The sequence below is a fragment of the Oryzias latipes genome, chromosome 8 (assembly GCF_002234675.1).
Source record: "Oryzias latipes chromosome 8, ASM223467v1".
NCBI lineage: Eukaryota > Metazoa > Chordata > Actinopteri > Beloniformes > Adrianichthyidae > Oryzias > Oryzias latipes.
Window position 1 is genome coordinate 18,146,760 of NC_019866.2, and position 16,552 is coordinate 18,163,311.

The 16,552-nt window shown below is 39.9% G+C and overlaps 1 protein-coding gene across 1 annotated transcript in view; it reads right to left on the reverse strand.

Moving 5' to 3' along the window:
• Window positions 1–2,326: 2,326 nt before the first annotated feature.
• The window catches only part of shisa8 (shisa family member 8), a 130,599-nt gene continuing 116,373 nt past the window's right edge, over window positions 2,327–16,552 (reverse strand). Inside the window, exon 4 of the mRNA XM_023957714.1 lies at window positions 2,327–10,139. Within this exon, the coding sequence (XP_023813482.1) occupies window positions 9,649–10,139 (491 nt within the window). The 3' untranslated portion in view covers window positions 2,327–9,648. The remainder of the gene's footprint in view (window positions 10,140–16,552) is intronic.

The window sequence follows — 16,552 nt, forward strand, 5'->3', positions numbered from 1 at the left end:
GACACATTTTTCTAATTTAGTGTCTGTACGTTACTAAAGTGAATTTAAATAAAACAACTCAGATGCCATTGAAGTGCAGACTTTCAGCATTTTTTCCATAGGTTGAACACAAAGATTGCATTAAGCATTTTTTAAACACAATCCCTTCATTTCATTTGCTTGTTAAGTAATTGGCCAAATGAAACAACTGAAAATAAAATGGTCATTACTAATATTTGGTTGAAAACCCTTGACAGCCTGAAGTCTTGAACTCATGGACATCACCAGATGCTGGGTTTTCTTCTTCTGAATGCTCTGCCAGGCCTTTACTGCAGCGGCTTTCAGTTGCTGTTTGTTTGTGGGCCTTTCTGTCTGAAGTTTAGTCTTCAACAAGTGAAATGCATGCTCAATTGGGTTAAGATCAGGTGACTGACTTGGCCATTCAACAATATTCCATTTTTTTGCTTTGGCTATGTGTTTTGGGTCGTTGTTCATCTGTATTATGAAACGCCGCCCAATCAGTTTGGCTGCATTCACCTGGATCTGTACAGACAGTAGGTCTCTCAACACCTCAGAATTCATTGGGCTGCCTTTGTCCTGTGTCAGGTCATCAATAAACACTAGAATCCCAGTGCCACTAGCAGCCATGTACGCCCAGGCCATCAAACCGCCTCCACAGTGTTTTACTGATGATGTAGTGTGCTTCACATGAGCTTCTCCACGCCTTCTCCATACTTTTCTCTTGCCATCATTCTGGTAGAGGTTGATTTTGGTTTCATCCGTCCAAAGAATGTCTTTCCAAACTGTGCTAGCTTTTTTATTTTTATTGATATGCCTACCTCCTGGAGAGTGTTGTTCACTTGGTTGGCCACTGTTGTCTTCCGTGGACGTCCAGGTCTTTTTGCATTGCTGAGTTCACCAGTGCTTTCTTTCTTTCTCAGGATGTACCACACTGTTGATTTTGTCACTCCTAATACTGTAGCAATTTCTCACATGTTTTTTTCTGTTTCTGTGGCTCCTTTCACCTGCATTGAGAGCTCCTTTGACCGCATGTTGTCTGTTCACAGCAAAATCTTTAAAATATAAGCACGAGTCCTCTAATCAGCTCCAGGCCTTTATCTGCTTCAATCAGAATGACATAACAAGGGAATTGCCCACACCTGCCCATGAAATAGCATGGAAGTCAATTGTCAAATTACTTACGAGCCCATAAAACGAAGGGATTGTGTTTAAAAAATGCTTTAGTTTTTCACACTTTTATGTAATCTTTTTGCTCAATCCATGGAATAAAAGCTGAAAGTCTGCACTTCAATGGCATTTGAGTTGTTTTATTTAAAATTCACTGTGGTAATGTACAGAAAGAAAATTGGAAAGAATGTGTCTCTGTCCAAATATTTATGGTTTTGACTGTATTTCTCATAAATTATGCTATGTTTTTGTACTTCCAAAATTAAACTTTTGTTGTCCTTGATGAAAGTGGCTTTTTCTGAGGTGCTAATGTGTGTTATCACGTGGGCAGGTCACCTTAAATATAAAATAACATTTTATACATTTTTATTTTGAAAGTACAAAAGAAGTTGTTATTTTGAAACACGAACCTGTATCTTGTTTCTCAGACAAAATTGAATCGAAATAGAACTCCTGCGTAAAGCCTGCGTTGTGGAGGGATGAATGTCAGACTTAGACATGACAGAGGTGATGTGAACATTGCAACTGATTAATAAACATTTAATTTTGTTGTGTCAACGCAACAGAGATGCACCTAGATGGGACCCGTGTAAATCAGCCTTTAGACTATTATACTCATTATGCAAACCCAGATAGGCAGCAGATGGAGGAATGTATGGACTGTACTTATATCCAAATGTCAACTTGTCTTAAAATGCTCATCTGATTTACAAAATCTCTAAACACATAGGATAAGCAAGCCTGTGTGGCCCAAAAAAGGCCACTTTAATGCAGACACATCCACTTTTACTTTATATTAAGGGTGTCACATTTGATGAAGAGTAGTTCAGTTGTTAAAAATATATTTTGACTATTAACTTCTAAAAAAAGGAACCACATGTGCAGATGTTATGAAACTAGAATGCAATGGTGGCATTAAAAAAAGTAATTGAAAGCCTGCCTGAATGTATGTTTGTTTTTAAAGCTGCCTAAAGAAAAACAGGGGCCTAAACAAACCACACAGCCAGGAGGTCAAGAAAGACCATGGAGTAGATTTATGGATCAAGCTAAAGAGGGCATGAGGAATAAAATGCAGGTTAAATATAGATCGAGATGATTTGCTGTGGTGACCCCTGAAGGAAGCAGACAAAGGAAAAAAGAAAGTAGAAGGAATCTGGTGTATTTTCTCGAAAGATTTATTCCAACAGGACACATGGGCCAATGCGATGTGAGTGCCTATAGACATTTCAGCAAGTCAGTCAAAACTTTATTACACAGCAGTTAAGTCTGAACCCTTCAACCCTACAAAACAAAAGAAAACCTGTTGCGAAATTTGAGTGCAGTCAGATCCCCCAGTCTGCTTTTTTTAATCTATAAAAAGCCCTTATATAAGCTGAGTCAACAAATTTCACAGCAGACAAATGGTATAGCATACATATAGTAGGACATAGCAATTCAAAGCAGCCTATTGCCGCCTGTTGTAAAATATCATGAAACAATACATGAATTTTTTTTTTCAATATTTTGCAAGTGCAAAAGCTGTACAGGAAACCATCCAGTCCCTCCTCAGTCTTCAGGTAACGTGTCGGCAAATACTGGAATACAATGCAATAAATTTCACCAATAAATACGTGAGTGCATACAAATGTTAAGTGGGAAGATCACAAGCCTCATATATATGATGAAATTTAAAAGACCGTCGATGATCTTTGGAGTTGAAGGATGTGCAGCCATGAGTCAAAAATCTGGAAGCACTTTTTTATTTTCAGTCTGCATTTTTTTTGTTTTTTCGTAAATGTTTTTGACAAGCATTGAAAAACACCGTACAAAAACTGACAGAAGACAAAGAATACATTTACCATGATCTATATATTGCTAAGGATCGTGAAAGCTCAAGTATATCTACCCGGTTGCATACAGATAACCTTCGGTAGAATACTTGCATTGTGGATTTTTTTTTTTCAAACAGTCAATTCACTCTGAGAAAAAATGGGCGGAGCCATAGTCTGTTGGTTATCATAAGAGATTGAGTAAAGCCATTCTAAAGTGGCGATTTGACGCATCGGTTGAATGGACTCATTTTCTCCTGATTCAAGGCTTTTGGTCCTGTTTGAGGCCACACAGCAGGGGTTTTGCAGGCTACAACTTTTGCCTCTGGGTACTCTTACGTCCTAAATTCGTGCATGTGTTCAAGCGTTTTCAGTGTCCAAAACGACGGCAAAGGTTTTTCAGTCCAATAAAATCAACTCCACCTGCAGTTTCCTTCAGTCTTCGAAAAACAAGTCCCTTGGTTCTTCTCAAACATGGGAAAATAATAAAAACTCTCAATGTGTTTCTTTTAAACGTGGCTCCCAAACTCAGAAAAAAAGTCTCTCTGTTGGAGTGCTCACTTCAAATCTTCAGAAATCCAGAGGGCCCTTCAGCTTTGTTTATCCGGATGATTTTTTCTCCTTAACTGTAAATCCCAATGCTGATTCGGTCCATGTCATCCCAGTTTCTGATGCTAGTTCTTGCATCAGAACCTGTGAGGTCTGCAGTTGTGAAAAAGAGAACAGTAGAGTCCAGCTTTCAGCGAGAAACTGCTCCCATCAGAGGGACTCCTTTCTCCAGCATCACTCTCCTGAAAGCTGGACGTTCAAATATATCAAAGAGATAAAACCCTGAATGGATGCATTCGGTTAACACGAACAAATCAGAATGAAAAACAGCCATTGTGATATCAAGTGTGTCCATGCAAACCCCAGTCTTTTTTTTCTTCGTCTTCCCTCTCTTTAGAACCTCTCTTATCAGTTTCAGCCCCCTTGAACTCTGGGAAACCAATGAAGTTTATTGCTTTTCTGAAGCATATTGCTGGTTTACTTACTTGTACTTTGTTAATAGGGTTTAAATTCCCACTCCAATCATCTTTTAATCTATTTCAATGCGTTCAGTGGTCTTTTAATTATGATTATGCCGTTTTTAGCCAGAGTCAAAAGACCTGTGCCGTTTTCTAGAATATAGTTTCTGCAGAGCAGCAGGAGTTCATTAGAAATTCACCTCTGAGTTGTGGGCGGGACTATTGGAGCGAAATAATCCCCCCCCCCCTCCCACACACACACACACACTTCCCATAATCAGCCCATTAACAGCCCCTCACATCCCCAACCTGATATTACCGGTGCAACAAAAATGGGAATAATAACGGAGCTACCCAGCAGGATAGTTTTCTATGTCACAAATATGCTCTTTTTCCAATGACATTTTTTCCTCTGTTCCTGATTCACATTGATTTGTATAAAGAATTATTGTAAATGTTCTTTGATGATGTCCTCCAGCATCAGAAAATTTCCCCAAGAACATGTTTAAAGCATGTAAAATGCTTGATGGGGATTTTAGAGGCCCAAAAAAATACAAAATGACCTACCAAAGTGGAGGCGTGAGAAAAAACAACTGCGACAAGAGGAGAACCCTGCTGCAGCTTTAAAAACTATGCAGTGGAACAACAAGCACAAATGCGCCTGATGCATATTCATACCGGGCATGTCCCAGCTCTCCAGTCCCACTCCAAACCCCCACCTGACAGGTTTATCCACATTCTGGAGAGGGGAAAAGCCAGTGCAGCATGACAATCAAGCATTATATTCCCTAATTTATTCACACTTGTTAAAGTTTTACTCCATTCGGTTCTGTCGCATCTTCATTAAAGTAAGATGCAGACTTTTCCCTGGAAAATCATCTTCCACTTGCATGAAGAAAAAAAGAGTCATGTTAAAGCTAACGCCGATATTTTCATTCATCCCTATCAGATATGAAAAATGTGCAGGAAAAAAACATGCGGCTGTCTGTGTGTCTGTCCGCATGCAGGAATGTAAAAATGCTTGTGTGTAAAGAATGCAGTAGAGAGTAAATCCATCCACTGCCTTGCTTTCCCTGACTCTGTCATTAATTATAGCTCCCTCCTAAGACGCTCTTACTTGCACACTAGGAGGACATGCAGAGGCTTTCATGGTTTATAACAGCTTAGAGTCTTGGGTCACAAATGTAAATGCTTGGAGGCCACAGCTCACCCTTTCATAAATGTGAGGCTGAGGGATCAGCTGGTGAAAGAAAGTCTACAAAAAATATTAAAAATAAACGAGCTTGAGGGACAGAAGGATTGACAGAGGGAGAATGGAGATGGAAAAATGGGGCTAAATCACTCATGACTTTGGTAAAGTGGGGAAGCTAGACGCGGCTCCCCTCACTGATGTGTTGGGCTAAAGCACTGCGGCAAATCTGCTGACCCCATGATAGCAAATGAAGGGGAATTCAATCAGAAACATATTAAATGCTACAAAGCATTTTTCCTTAAAGACCAGAATTCAGGTACGATCAGATTAAAAATCTATTTGGATTTCTAATAAAAGTTAATACATTTTTTAAGGTTTTCACAAACCTTTAATCCAGATTAAACAATAAACCGATCACATGTCAAAAGAGAGACATTAATATAAAGGGATATTTTTTGGGAATTTGATCATGGCAACAACTCTTTACATTTTTTCTAAATCCAGATTTAAAGTATTGAATGACTCCCTCTGCTCTGAGAAATGTCAAGAGGACCTCAAGAATTTGTCAGAAAAAAATCTATTTGCTTGGGAGAAAAACAAAAAATCTTGTCTCAAGGCAAGAAAGGTAAAAAAGCACTAACAATAGTGGATTGACTCTTTAATGCTACCTAAAGTTGCAGTCTAAGTTTCTTTTAATGTCCACAAATACAGATTAGAGGCTTGTAAATACAGAAGCAAGGTTTTTTATTTTGCACTGTTAGTAGAATAAGAACAATCTCTTTTGTGATCAGATTATTTTATAATCCATGATAAATCTAACTCCAGAGGTTCTTGGAGAGGTTTTTATCCCCTTTGCTTACTTTTTTTTTCAACCATCCATCTTCTTAACCTGTTGAATCTCTTTTGGAGTCATGGGGCTTCTTTTTTGATTGAAAATATTTGAAGGAGAAAGCGTGTTCTGAAAACTGATTGCTGAGATAGTAGGAAAAAGTGAAGCTGTGGTTGGATCCGGGTAGGATCACACTGTTCATCTCCTTGTGTAGGCACAACCACCATTCACCCATGTTTTTGCACAGGTGATGGGTAAAAAGTTTGACCAGGGGGATAAACTGGAAACAAGACTCAGGTAATTTGGGTAAGGAAAAGGCTTTGCTACTAATGGAGATTGAACCAGCCTAAAATCCAGCATCTAATGAACTATGGACTGTTTTCTCTGCCATTATTCCAAACTCAACGTAAAACTTTCAAAATTTTGTCTGCTCAAAAAATTATTTTGCACTTGAAACTCAAAAATTACCTGCAAACAAAACTAATTTACTTTTGAAGCCAGTCAGTCACAGATATCAACTTTCATGTTCATGTCTGTGATTGGCTGTCTTTTGTGACTGCTACATGCAGGGATTTTTCACAGTCTTTCATACTTCTAGGCACATGCAGGTCTAGGCACCATCCAGTACTAGACCTGCATGTGTGTGGACGTAAGAGTGGCACATTTGTAAGGGTGCCCTGCTCTGTTTTAAGCACAGAAGAGACCATACCATACTTCTTTGACCATTAAGGCCGTTTACTGTAACCACAGCAACTTTTACACTGTGCAAATAATAATAATAATTCCAACTGGTTCTGTGTCGAGTCAGTTTGTTTGTGTTTTTTGCTCCGGCACTTTCTTACTGTACAATAATAACACTTTACTTCAGCTATATGCATATCAGGGCAAAGATGCCTGTCACCCATCTTTGTAACCCGTTGAATCACTTTTCTGGTCATGGGCAGCTTGAGCCAACCCAACCCTGAACTGTTATCCAGTCTTTCGCAGGACCACACAATCACAGTCACACCTAGGGACAATTTAGTCACCAATTAAACCATGAAAAATGTTTTTAGACTGTAGGAGGAAACTGGAGAGCCTGGAGAAAACCCACGTATGTGCGAGGAGAACATGCAAACTCTACAGAAAAAGGACCCAGCCAGGATTCTAACCAGGAAGTGAGGGTGCTAACCACTATACCTCTGTGCAACCCAAAAGTATCTCACTTTTCTTATACATTTTTTTTCTTTTTACAAAAAGGAAATATGGAAGCATGTCTAAAACTCAAGTTTTGATCAAAACAATGCATATTTTGACAAACCTTGTTTCATTTCCAGGTTTAGCTGTCAGTTGAGCTAACGTAATGTCCAGCCTGTTGCACTGCTGCCTTATAGTGATGTTTATGATGAGGGGTATCACATTCTAACTACAGTTAATGTGGTGCACACACACATCTCCTCCTAAAGCACAACGTGTCATGGGATCTTGATAAATAATTCACATAATAGTCCTAAAAGAAGGAATGAGCCCCAGGGATGGTCATTATGTCCTGTAGAATATGGATCTACAGCACATCCAGGAAAACATGACGAATGTTATTCATTATATTAATTAAAAATCAAGAGTTTTTACGACAGCAAATATTCAAGTTAGACTCTACTGTTAATCAAAATTAGAAAGTTAAAAAAAAAGGGTTACACATGTCTTAAGAGTGACTTACCCTATTAATGTATATTTCAATTATGAATTGAATCTAAAAAATTCAAATGTAAGTTTTTAGTTATACCTGGAATGTTGAAATGAGGAGGAAACGTGGCATTTTGCGGCCTGCATGTTTGGTCTATGAATAATGCACAACACGGTTTTTCTTGTTTTTGCAAAAAGATTTTGGTGTTAGTTCTTTTTAATTGCTGCTGCTACAACCGGCAATACTATTGGGTTATTCTTTTACATCATTAAATAAGAAAAAGTTGTATCAGACACCACACAGTTCCAAATGAATCAACTTCTAACCAAAAATAGGCAAGGTTACTTGCAGTTGGCCCTGCCCACTCACTATGAAGTGAGAATAGCCATTTAAACTACTGTGTTGACCCCAGAAAAAAAGAAATGTGAAGTGAAAGATTTGAAGGTTTTAAACAAAATAAACATTTATATAAGAAAACAATGTTTCTCCATGCATTTAAAAATATATGTTTTCAAAGTTGGGGTATTTTCGATGTATTGTTTGTTTTAAGAGATTAATCCATTTGTTGAACATTTTGAAACAAATATTGAATATGGTGGTTTTTTCTTTATTGAATTTAATGACTCTTAACCTTCTGTATAAAAAAAGGAAAACATATTGTGTAGATGTTTATTATGATTGGTGTATTTCTGGTATGTTATGCCACGTTTCCTTTTGTTAGCTGTGTGCATCAAAATTAAGGATTACATCAATGCTGTTTTTAAGTGCTGGCAGTCCTTCTCTTGTTATGGCGAAGCGTTAAATTAAGAGTAAGTAAAGGAAGCTGCAAGGCAGCAGCTCCAGACGCATGAATCAAACGGTTGTATTTGGGAACAGCCATGCTGGGAGAAACTGGTCCTGCGTGCATCAATGCTTCCCTACAACAGGAAAGACTCCACGGATGAGTTGATGAGCTTGGTAAATGCATGGAGCTGAAAATAACAATCTCAGAGGACATGCACGATCCTTATTCATACATCAGATATACAGCTGACAGTTGCTTGATGTTTTTGTGCAACTGCAAAAGAACTTTGTAATGATCTTTTGGGATATTAGGGCTGCTCTGGCCCTTTTTTTGGCATAAAAATTCTTGGTGCTTCAAAACTTTGTAGAGCAGTGGAAGAGACAGATCAACATGTCCAACTAACACCAAGACGGCTTGCATGTTCATTTTTCTAGTCTTAAAGAATTAGTTTGCTGGAACAAGCATGCGTGTTTATCTATCTCTGACAAGATGGGAGACGCTTGGGGTTGCCGGTGGCCTTTGACAGTGCCTGAGACCCTCTGAAGTTTTTGACAAGCGTGCAGTTGTGTGTGCAGATGTGATTATGTGTGTGTTTTTTTCACATCTGTCTTATCACATTTGCCTCTGGAATAAAATGAATCCTTCCCACACTGCCTTTTTTCTTCTCTGGTATGAATTGTTGGGCTGATATCTCTCTTTTCTAAGGGCTTGAGGGCAATGAGGGCTGACAGAACAATCCTACTGTCTGCTGATGGGAAGCTAACGTCTTAGGGGGAAGTGATTTTGCAACCAGCCTCAGAGTTAGAGGTTGCAGGATAAAAAAGTTCTAGTGTTTGTTGGAGTGGTGCAGCAGTGCAGAATATTGTTAAGTTGCAAGGGGGCTGAGAAGAGATGAACTGGAGAGGTGGACCAACGCAGCTTTTTTAAGAAAAGCTGCAGGTTCAAGAAGTCATAACAACTGGCCTATCCAGTCCTTCGCAGTTTTTCTGCCTGGATTCCGTTTCACGGATTACACAATCATTACTCCCGAATTCCACAATGATGAATAAAATGCAGAGTTACAAAACTTCAGCTATGATATTTCTTTGCATCCACAGACTAGTTTTAGCTTTGGATATAAACGATATCAAAGAGTTTCCCTTCCACTCTGCTCTTTTTTATCCACACCTTCACCTGTGTGTTTTTGCCTCTATGTTCACACCGTCACCTCTGTCTTACTGTTGGTGGGCAGTCCCTTGTGCTTGGGGTGCATGTGAGGAGAGTGGCCGTAGCCCAGAGGCTGCGAAAAGAGCTCAGGCAGTGTCTCGATGCTGAACTGCCTCTTGTTGGAGTAGGCCTGACGCCGGCTGTTTTGCTGATGCAATGGCTGGTGCTGCTGGATAGGGTGATGCTGTTGCCCCCCAATGCCGATGTGCACCGCCGTCGGGTGCTGAATGTGGCTTTTACTGGGATCCCAGACTTTAAAGGCCGAGCTCGACGTGAGTGGATGGGTGTTGGTCTTGGAGATCTTAGGTTTGGGGACCTGGGAGGCGTTGATGGTGATGGCCAGAGGTGCATGGACATCGGGCGGTGGGAGGAAGGGCTTGTCCTTTGGATGGAAGTTGACGGGTTGGAAGGTGGGCGGAGACTGGCGATGGGTGTAATTTACCATTGGGTAACTCTTGTAATAGTCCCTTGCACCTGTGTCTGGATGATGAAAAGGGAGAAATTAGTTACATCACACATCAACGTGTTAAAAATGCCATAAACCCATCTTTTATGTCCTGCAGTTTCCAGGCATTTGAAATTTGTCCGTGTCTTCCAGCACACCTTCATTATATCAGATAAAAAAAGAGTTTGCATTTATACAGATTATAACTTGAAATCCCAGCAAACTACCTTAAATGGTAAACATGGTCTATAGATATATTGTTTTTAACTACTCAGCATTAGATTGCATATATTTGCCCTAAGTGATATTCCAGCACACAAGTAGTGACAATGAGTCAACACAGCTTTAGTGATAAAGGTGGCTTTCATTTTTTGATGGTTTTTGCTCAACAACTTCAATGGATGGTTCCTTGCATGAACATGAGAATCCATCCATCCATCCATCCATCCATCCATCCATCCATCCATCCATCCATCCATCCATCCATCCATCCATCCATCCATCCATCCATCAGTCGTCACTCTGATGTCACCCATGAAAAATGACTTATTTCGGGCGCCAATGAATTTAAGTTAATTAAGTTCTCAAATTTTTTTACATGTTCAGTGCCATGTTGGAGCCCGATTACGTCGGTAAGCAGTGACTGGTTTGAGTTGGTCTGAGTCAACAATTCGGCAACCACTCTTGCCAATTTGAAATGAGCCTTTTGAAAGTCCACACTCCTACCTCTAGAAAGCGAGCTCAAGAGAACCTGTCAATCAAACGCTTAAAATTCTATGAGAGACCAAATCCCTCAAGGAGGTAGGGGTCAGTCGGTACATAGTTCTCATATACAGTCAATTTCATCCTCCTGCCGAGATGTGGGCCGACAACTGCGCTTAAAGCAGGCAACTGCTGGCCGTTGGAACAAGAACTATGTGGCGGTCGCCCAGGGAGGCGGTGCTCATAGCTGGACCTCGCCATGTCTGCTTGCAGATCTAGTTTTATTCTTGTTTTCTGTCATCGATCCTGGTTGTGCAACCTAAAACTCCATGGGCCTTTGAATGGCTCATTTCAAATCTGCTAATGAGTCGCAGGTGTTGATTAGGTTGGGTTGGAGTTTTAACCCTTTAAAAAGGATGAACAGCAGGATTTGAAAAAGAAGAAAGCCTCACCACAGGAACTGCATGAGGGGTGTTTTGGAGTGCCAGCAACGGAAGCTGTGTGTTTTGTAGCAGTAGCGGTGGTGTTGGGAGCATGCCAGCCACAGGACTTGAACGCTGTGGAGTCTGGGCTCAGCCACGTGGCTGGGAGAGCAAAGTTGGACCCAGTGAACGATGGCACCGCAAGGTGGAGATGCGACGGACAACAGCACAAGGGTGTGGTCACGACCCGCCGCTCTTTTAGATAAGTAGCTTACCATCAGTATGAATCAGAATTAGCACAAGACAACGAGGCGTTTTCTGCACCCGTTTTTAAACTGATTTTATTGGACGTGTTTGTACTATTTTATGGCTTTATACTGAGTTTTATTTGGTTTTGTGTTTTTAAAATCTTCTATTCATTAGATTGGTTTTGGACTGCATGCTCCCCAAATCATCCTAGAGTGTTTCGACTGCCGGAGTCTTGACACTTTCAAATACTAATTCTATAGACAATAAACTTTCAAGAGAAGAAACACTTGTATCTGATTATTCTGCTCCTTACACAGAATATGATCTACTAGAATCTACCTGTGTCATATTAAAAGGCTCTAATTATATTCTTAAACATGGTAAATTTTTCCTGTGCCTATTATAATGCTGCTGACTGAAAAATTGTAATAAAACCTTTGGCCTTGTTGGAAAACCTGGGACAGCAGAAGAGCAATGAATTAAACACAGCGTTCGTTGTAGCAACAACTGCTGTTGCCGTCCAAAGAAGTGTTTTCACAGATGTTGCCAGCAGGAGCACCTGACAGCCCCATCCTCTGTGACAGCTCCATTCGACACCTCCTCCATTTTAAAGCCTCTGTTCTTCCTCTAGTCTCCATTCTGCTTTCGGCTCTTTATTTCATTTAGATCCTTCTTCTTCACAACATCAGCTTTTTTGCTATTCTCTGCCAGTTTCAGCAGTTTCTGCAAAGCTCCTGGGCCCAATTTTCCCCTTTGTCTGACAACATGCTTCATTCCATTTGGTTCACCTTAAATGCCATTTTATTGTGTGAAAAGCTAGTCAACGGGTGGATCTGTGAAATGCTCTTAATATTTCTGTTTTTTATTTTAATTTTGCAAAAATCTTCAGATAGTTTGTCTTGAAATGATTGAGTCATGTAAAAATATTTCTGAACTCTTAAACTGAAGTTCAAAAACATTTCACTTTGGCTCATAAACTAAGGTAAAAAAAATCCCCATGGTGTTATCAACATACTCTTCGGAAAACATAAGACCTTACCTAAAGGTAAACTATTTTTATACGCCGTCAGTGTTGCTCTAACGCCTGTATATGTCTATGATCATCAATGACTTTTTAACTGTAGGAAAATTCGGTGACAGTGTCATTTTACATTAGACAGTTTCGGTTAAATTCCACTTTAAGACTCCCATTTAAAGCATTTTTCAAATGTTTTTTTTTTTTTATAGAATTGAACTTTATTGATGCCACAACTCTTGAAATCAATAACAGATAATCAAAACAGCGTTCTACTCAGCTTTTCCAGCAGCCCAAGCATGCCACTACATTATTTCCCCCCCCCCCCCCCCCCCCCCCCGCAGCTTAAGGATCCTTGCTCATCAAAAACCCTTCTGGAACATTTCTAATGCCTTGTAAAACATTTATTAAAGAATTGGAATATTGCTCAACATGAAAAGGATTTTTTTGATCCAGAGCAACTGACTGTACTGTTGTGTACTCTATAACGCACATTAGGAGTGGCCCTCTGTCACTCTGTGCCTTAAAACCAGGAGCCCATGCCGGTTTCATACATATTAAACACCTGATCTGATGATAATTATTCTCTGCGATTAGGCTTGTCTTCCTCAGTGTTTCAGGATTTTTTCCGGCAGCTTCTGAGTCAGCTGATGCCATTTCTCCGTGCAGGGGCAAAAAACTTCGGTTGGTAGCAATTCAGAAACCGAGGGAAATAGCTGTGGCATATTATTTTGCAGCCAGAGAGAAAGTCGACGGAATTAGCAGCTCTTCATCTCAGCTCCCTTCGTCCTCTGCAGTACCTCCTTTGGACGCAAAAGTCTCATAAAAGCGTGAGCTGAGTTTCTGTGATGAACCAGTGCAGTCAGTGACTGAAAAGAACCTGCGATGCGAAACTGTGAATAAGCGGGTGAACACTGTACACCTGTTACATGTTTAAACATAGCTACATGTCTGTAAAAAAAAAAGTGATCATAAGAAGAAAATGAAATAAAAACAGGTATGCTAACTCAGGGCTAAAGTAACTGGCAGCCTACAACGGCGCTGGTTAAAAAAAACAAAAAAACTGACGCTGCTAGGATCAATATACCCAACTTTGTTTTTTGTCTGAAATTTCTTGCTAACATATGCAAGATTGTATTGTTTGTAGTTTTATCTACACAGCTCTTAATGTAGAGTAATTGTATTACCTTTATGACGCCACTACTGCGACATAAAGGTTGGCAACGATTTGTTGTGACCAATGATCTATACAAAAAAATCAATTAAGTAATGCTAGATAATAAAAATACTAAAGTCATTCATCAGTGCCTGATTGGTCTCCATCGCAGCTCTTTTTCACAGTAGTCCTGACTTTCTCTCTAGTAGCAGTCAGAACGCACGCGACCTTTGTTGAATTGACGTTTGGTGACTTAGGATACATGTCTGTGACCCCGTGACCTATTTTTGACAGTAACTTTAATAGGGTACATTTTGTATTCAAGACAAAGAAAAGCCACATTTGTAACAGAGAAATGTCGTTATCAAAACAGAGAAAATTCATATCCAAAACAGACATATTCAAACATAACACCAAACATCGCATTTATATTTTTTTGCACCATTTTCTCTATGAGCATTTGTTTCATTTTGACAGTAATCTAAGACCATATACAACACTGCAGTTAAAGTCTGCTGACTGTAGTCAAGATCCACTTCTCTGCTTGTTTTCCTAATCCCCTGCTTATTAATATTAGCTGGATCCAATTTTTTATTGACTGAACAAACTTTAGGAAATGAGCAGCAAATTGTGCAGGAATGGCTGAAAACGAACAGGGAAATAATAGAGGGTGGAGCTGGAATCATAATTTCTAAGAAAAGATGCAGAGGTGAGCCAGATGGCCCCATCTCAACTTTTTGAGTCTTAATCCCACATTTTACTGTGGCCACCTGTCTTCCTTTTGGTGCTTTAATTAAGGTTGATATATTAGAGCTGTTTCAGCCAAAGTCCTGCTGCCAATCTTGGCAATGGTTTGGTGGAAATTTCTGGTGAATTGAAAATTTTTTGTATGACTTTTTCAAGTCATACAAAGTCACACCTATTTAAAACCCAGCCCAGCATCACTTCTCCCTTGTACGGCCTAACTCTTACGTGTGCCTTATATGTGTCAAAATCTTCAAAGAGAGGAAGATTTTTATGATGCAACTAAAATTCTCGAAGGATTTCGGCTCAGTTATGAGGCGGAAGGTAAGGATCGCACCCCTGACGGTCCCAAGACTTTTTATGACGTTGGATGTTTGCAGAGTGAATGGGGACTTGTCCTCCTACACAGCTTCAAAGTTTGCCAAGCAGTCAGAAGTTTAAAAATGTTTATTGCTTTCTCACCCCTGCCTGCTTAAAAATGTGTTTTTATTCCAACATATGACATTTTCTTTAAAGTCCCCCTCCGATCTGCTTTTTATCTATTATTAAAGCATTCCCAGTGGTCTTTTATATTGCCGTTTTAAGTCAAACTAGAAAAACCTGTGTCGTTTTCTAGGACATGTTTTCTGCAGAGTGACAGGGGTTCATTAGAAATTTGCCTATGAGTTGCGGGTGCGCCCTTGGCATGGAGCAAGCCCTGCCGCACTTCCCATCATCGATCTGTTGACACACTCTCCCACTAGCATACAGCCCCTTAAATGTCAGCTCACGCAAGGAAAACAAAGACACACATGGATCTAGTTGTCTACAAAAAGATGCATCTGAGCGGAGCAGGAAGCTTGGGGCCTGTCCAGCGTATTTTCTACATCACAACTACAAGCTTTTTCAAACGGCATTTTTTTCATCTGCTTCTGACTATTTGAATAAAAAAATACTCAGAAGGGTAATTTTCTTTATATTTGTCCCCCATCACAAGAAAAATGACAAAATGACACAAAGATGTTCAAAAACACTAATTTAATCAAAGTGGGTCTCTAAATTGAATGCCCATAAATTAAAAATCCAAATTGCATAATTTTAGATCCTCAGATCTTTGTAGATGCTATGCCCAGCAAGTTAATAAAGACTTCAAAGCAACATGATCCTTGTGAAACCTGCTGTTTTACTTGGCAAACAGTTAGCTGTCCCATTCAAACTGCTACACGTCCTCGTCCTGACTTTGTCAGCACAGGAAGGAGCTCTGGAACATGCAGCTTGTTTATTACTAAACAACAGAGGTGTGAAAAGTGTGGAACGATGACTAGAGAGCGGATGGCATTTGTCCAAATCTACCAATCTCAAAGGTAATCTGGAGTCCTGGTCTGTACCTGGTTGTGAAATTGAAACACGTGATTGTTTGGATGTTTAACAGTGGATTTACTGTTTCTATGAAGTGTTTTTTGACAAAAGTATCAGGGACAATAGATGACGAGCTGTAAAATTTACTGGCTGAGATTCAGGTGTTGCTGTCACTGTAGCAACATCATTACTGGCCCACACTGTCTTTGGATCAGCCGCCCTGATGGCAGAAAGCTAAAAATGTTTCTGTGAGTAAGACAAAAATGCACCTGTGTGTCACTATACATAGACTGAGCTCAACACCTTGAGAAAAAGAAAATATATTAAAGCTCAGTGTTTGAGCTGTGTGTTTTTTTCCCCCTGAAATGTGTCTGGTGTTCAATGTTGAGCGCTCGGGTGTTTTGCTGCTGCAACTATCAGCTTTTGTTTTCTCAGTCACTGAGCAGAATAATGAGAGCAGATTGTGATGTTCGTCTTCTTCTCCTCAGTCATCTTTGACATCTGTGCAACAGTTTGGCTCCTCTCAGGCAGTGGCTTTTTTAGAAATACATTTTTTGGGGTGGGGTGGGGTGGGGGGGGCACTGGTTGGGGAAAGGGGGGCACATGTAAACTACCAAAAACGTATTCAAATCATAAATGTTAGTGGTTCTCAGCTCTTAAGTGGTTTCAACACCAAAAGGAAAATCAAAACAAGCGACAACAAACCCTCTTCATACCTTTTGATTTATATAAAAAGTACACTGTTTTTAAAAGGACTTTTGCCCTCACTGATGTGGACTCCAACATGAGAGGGTAGAGTTTTAAGATTCTCCATTGGCATTG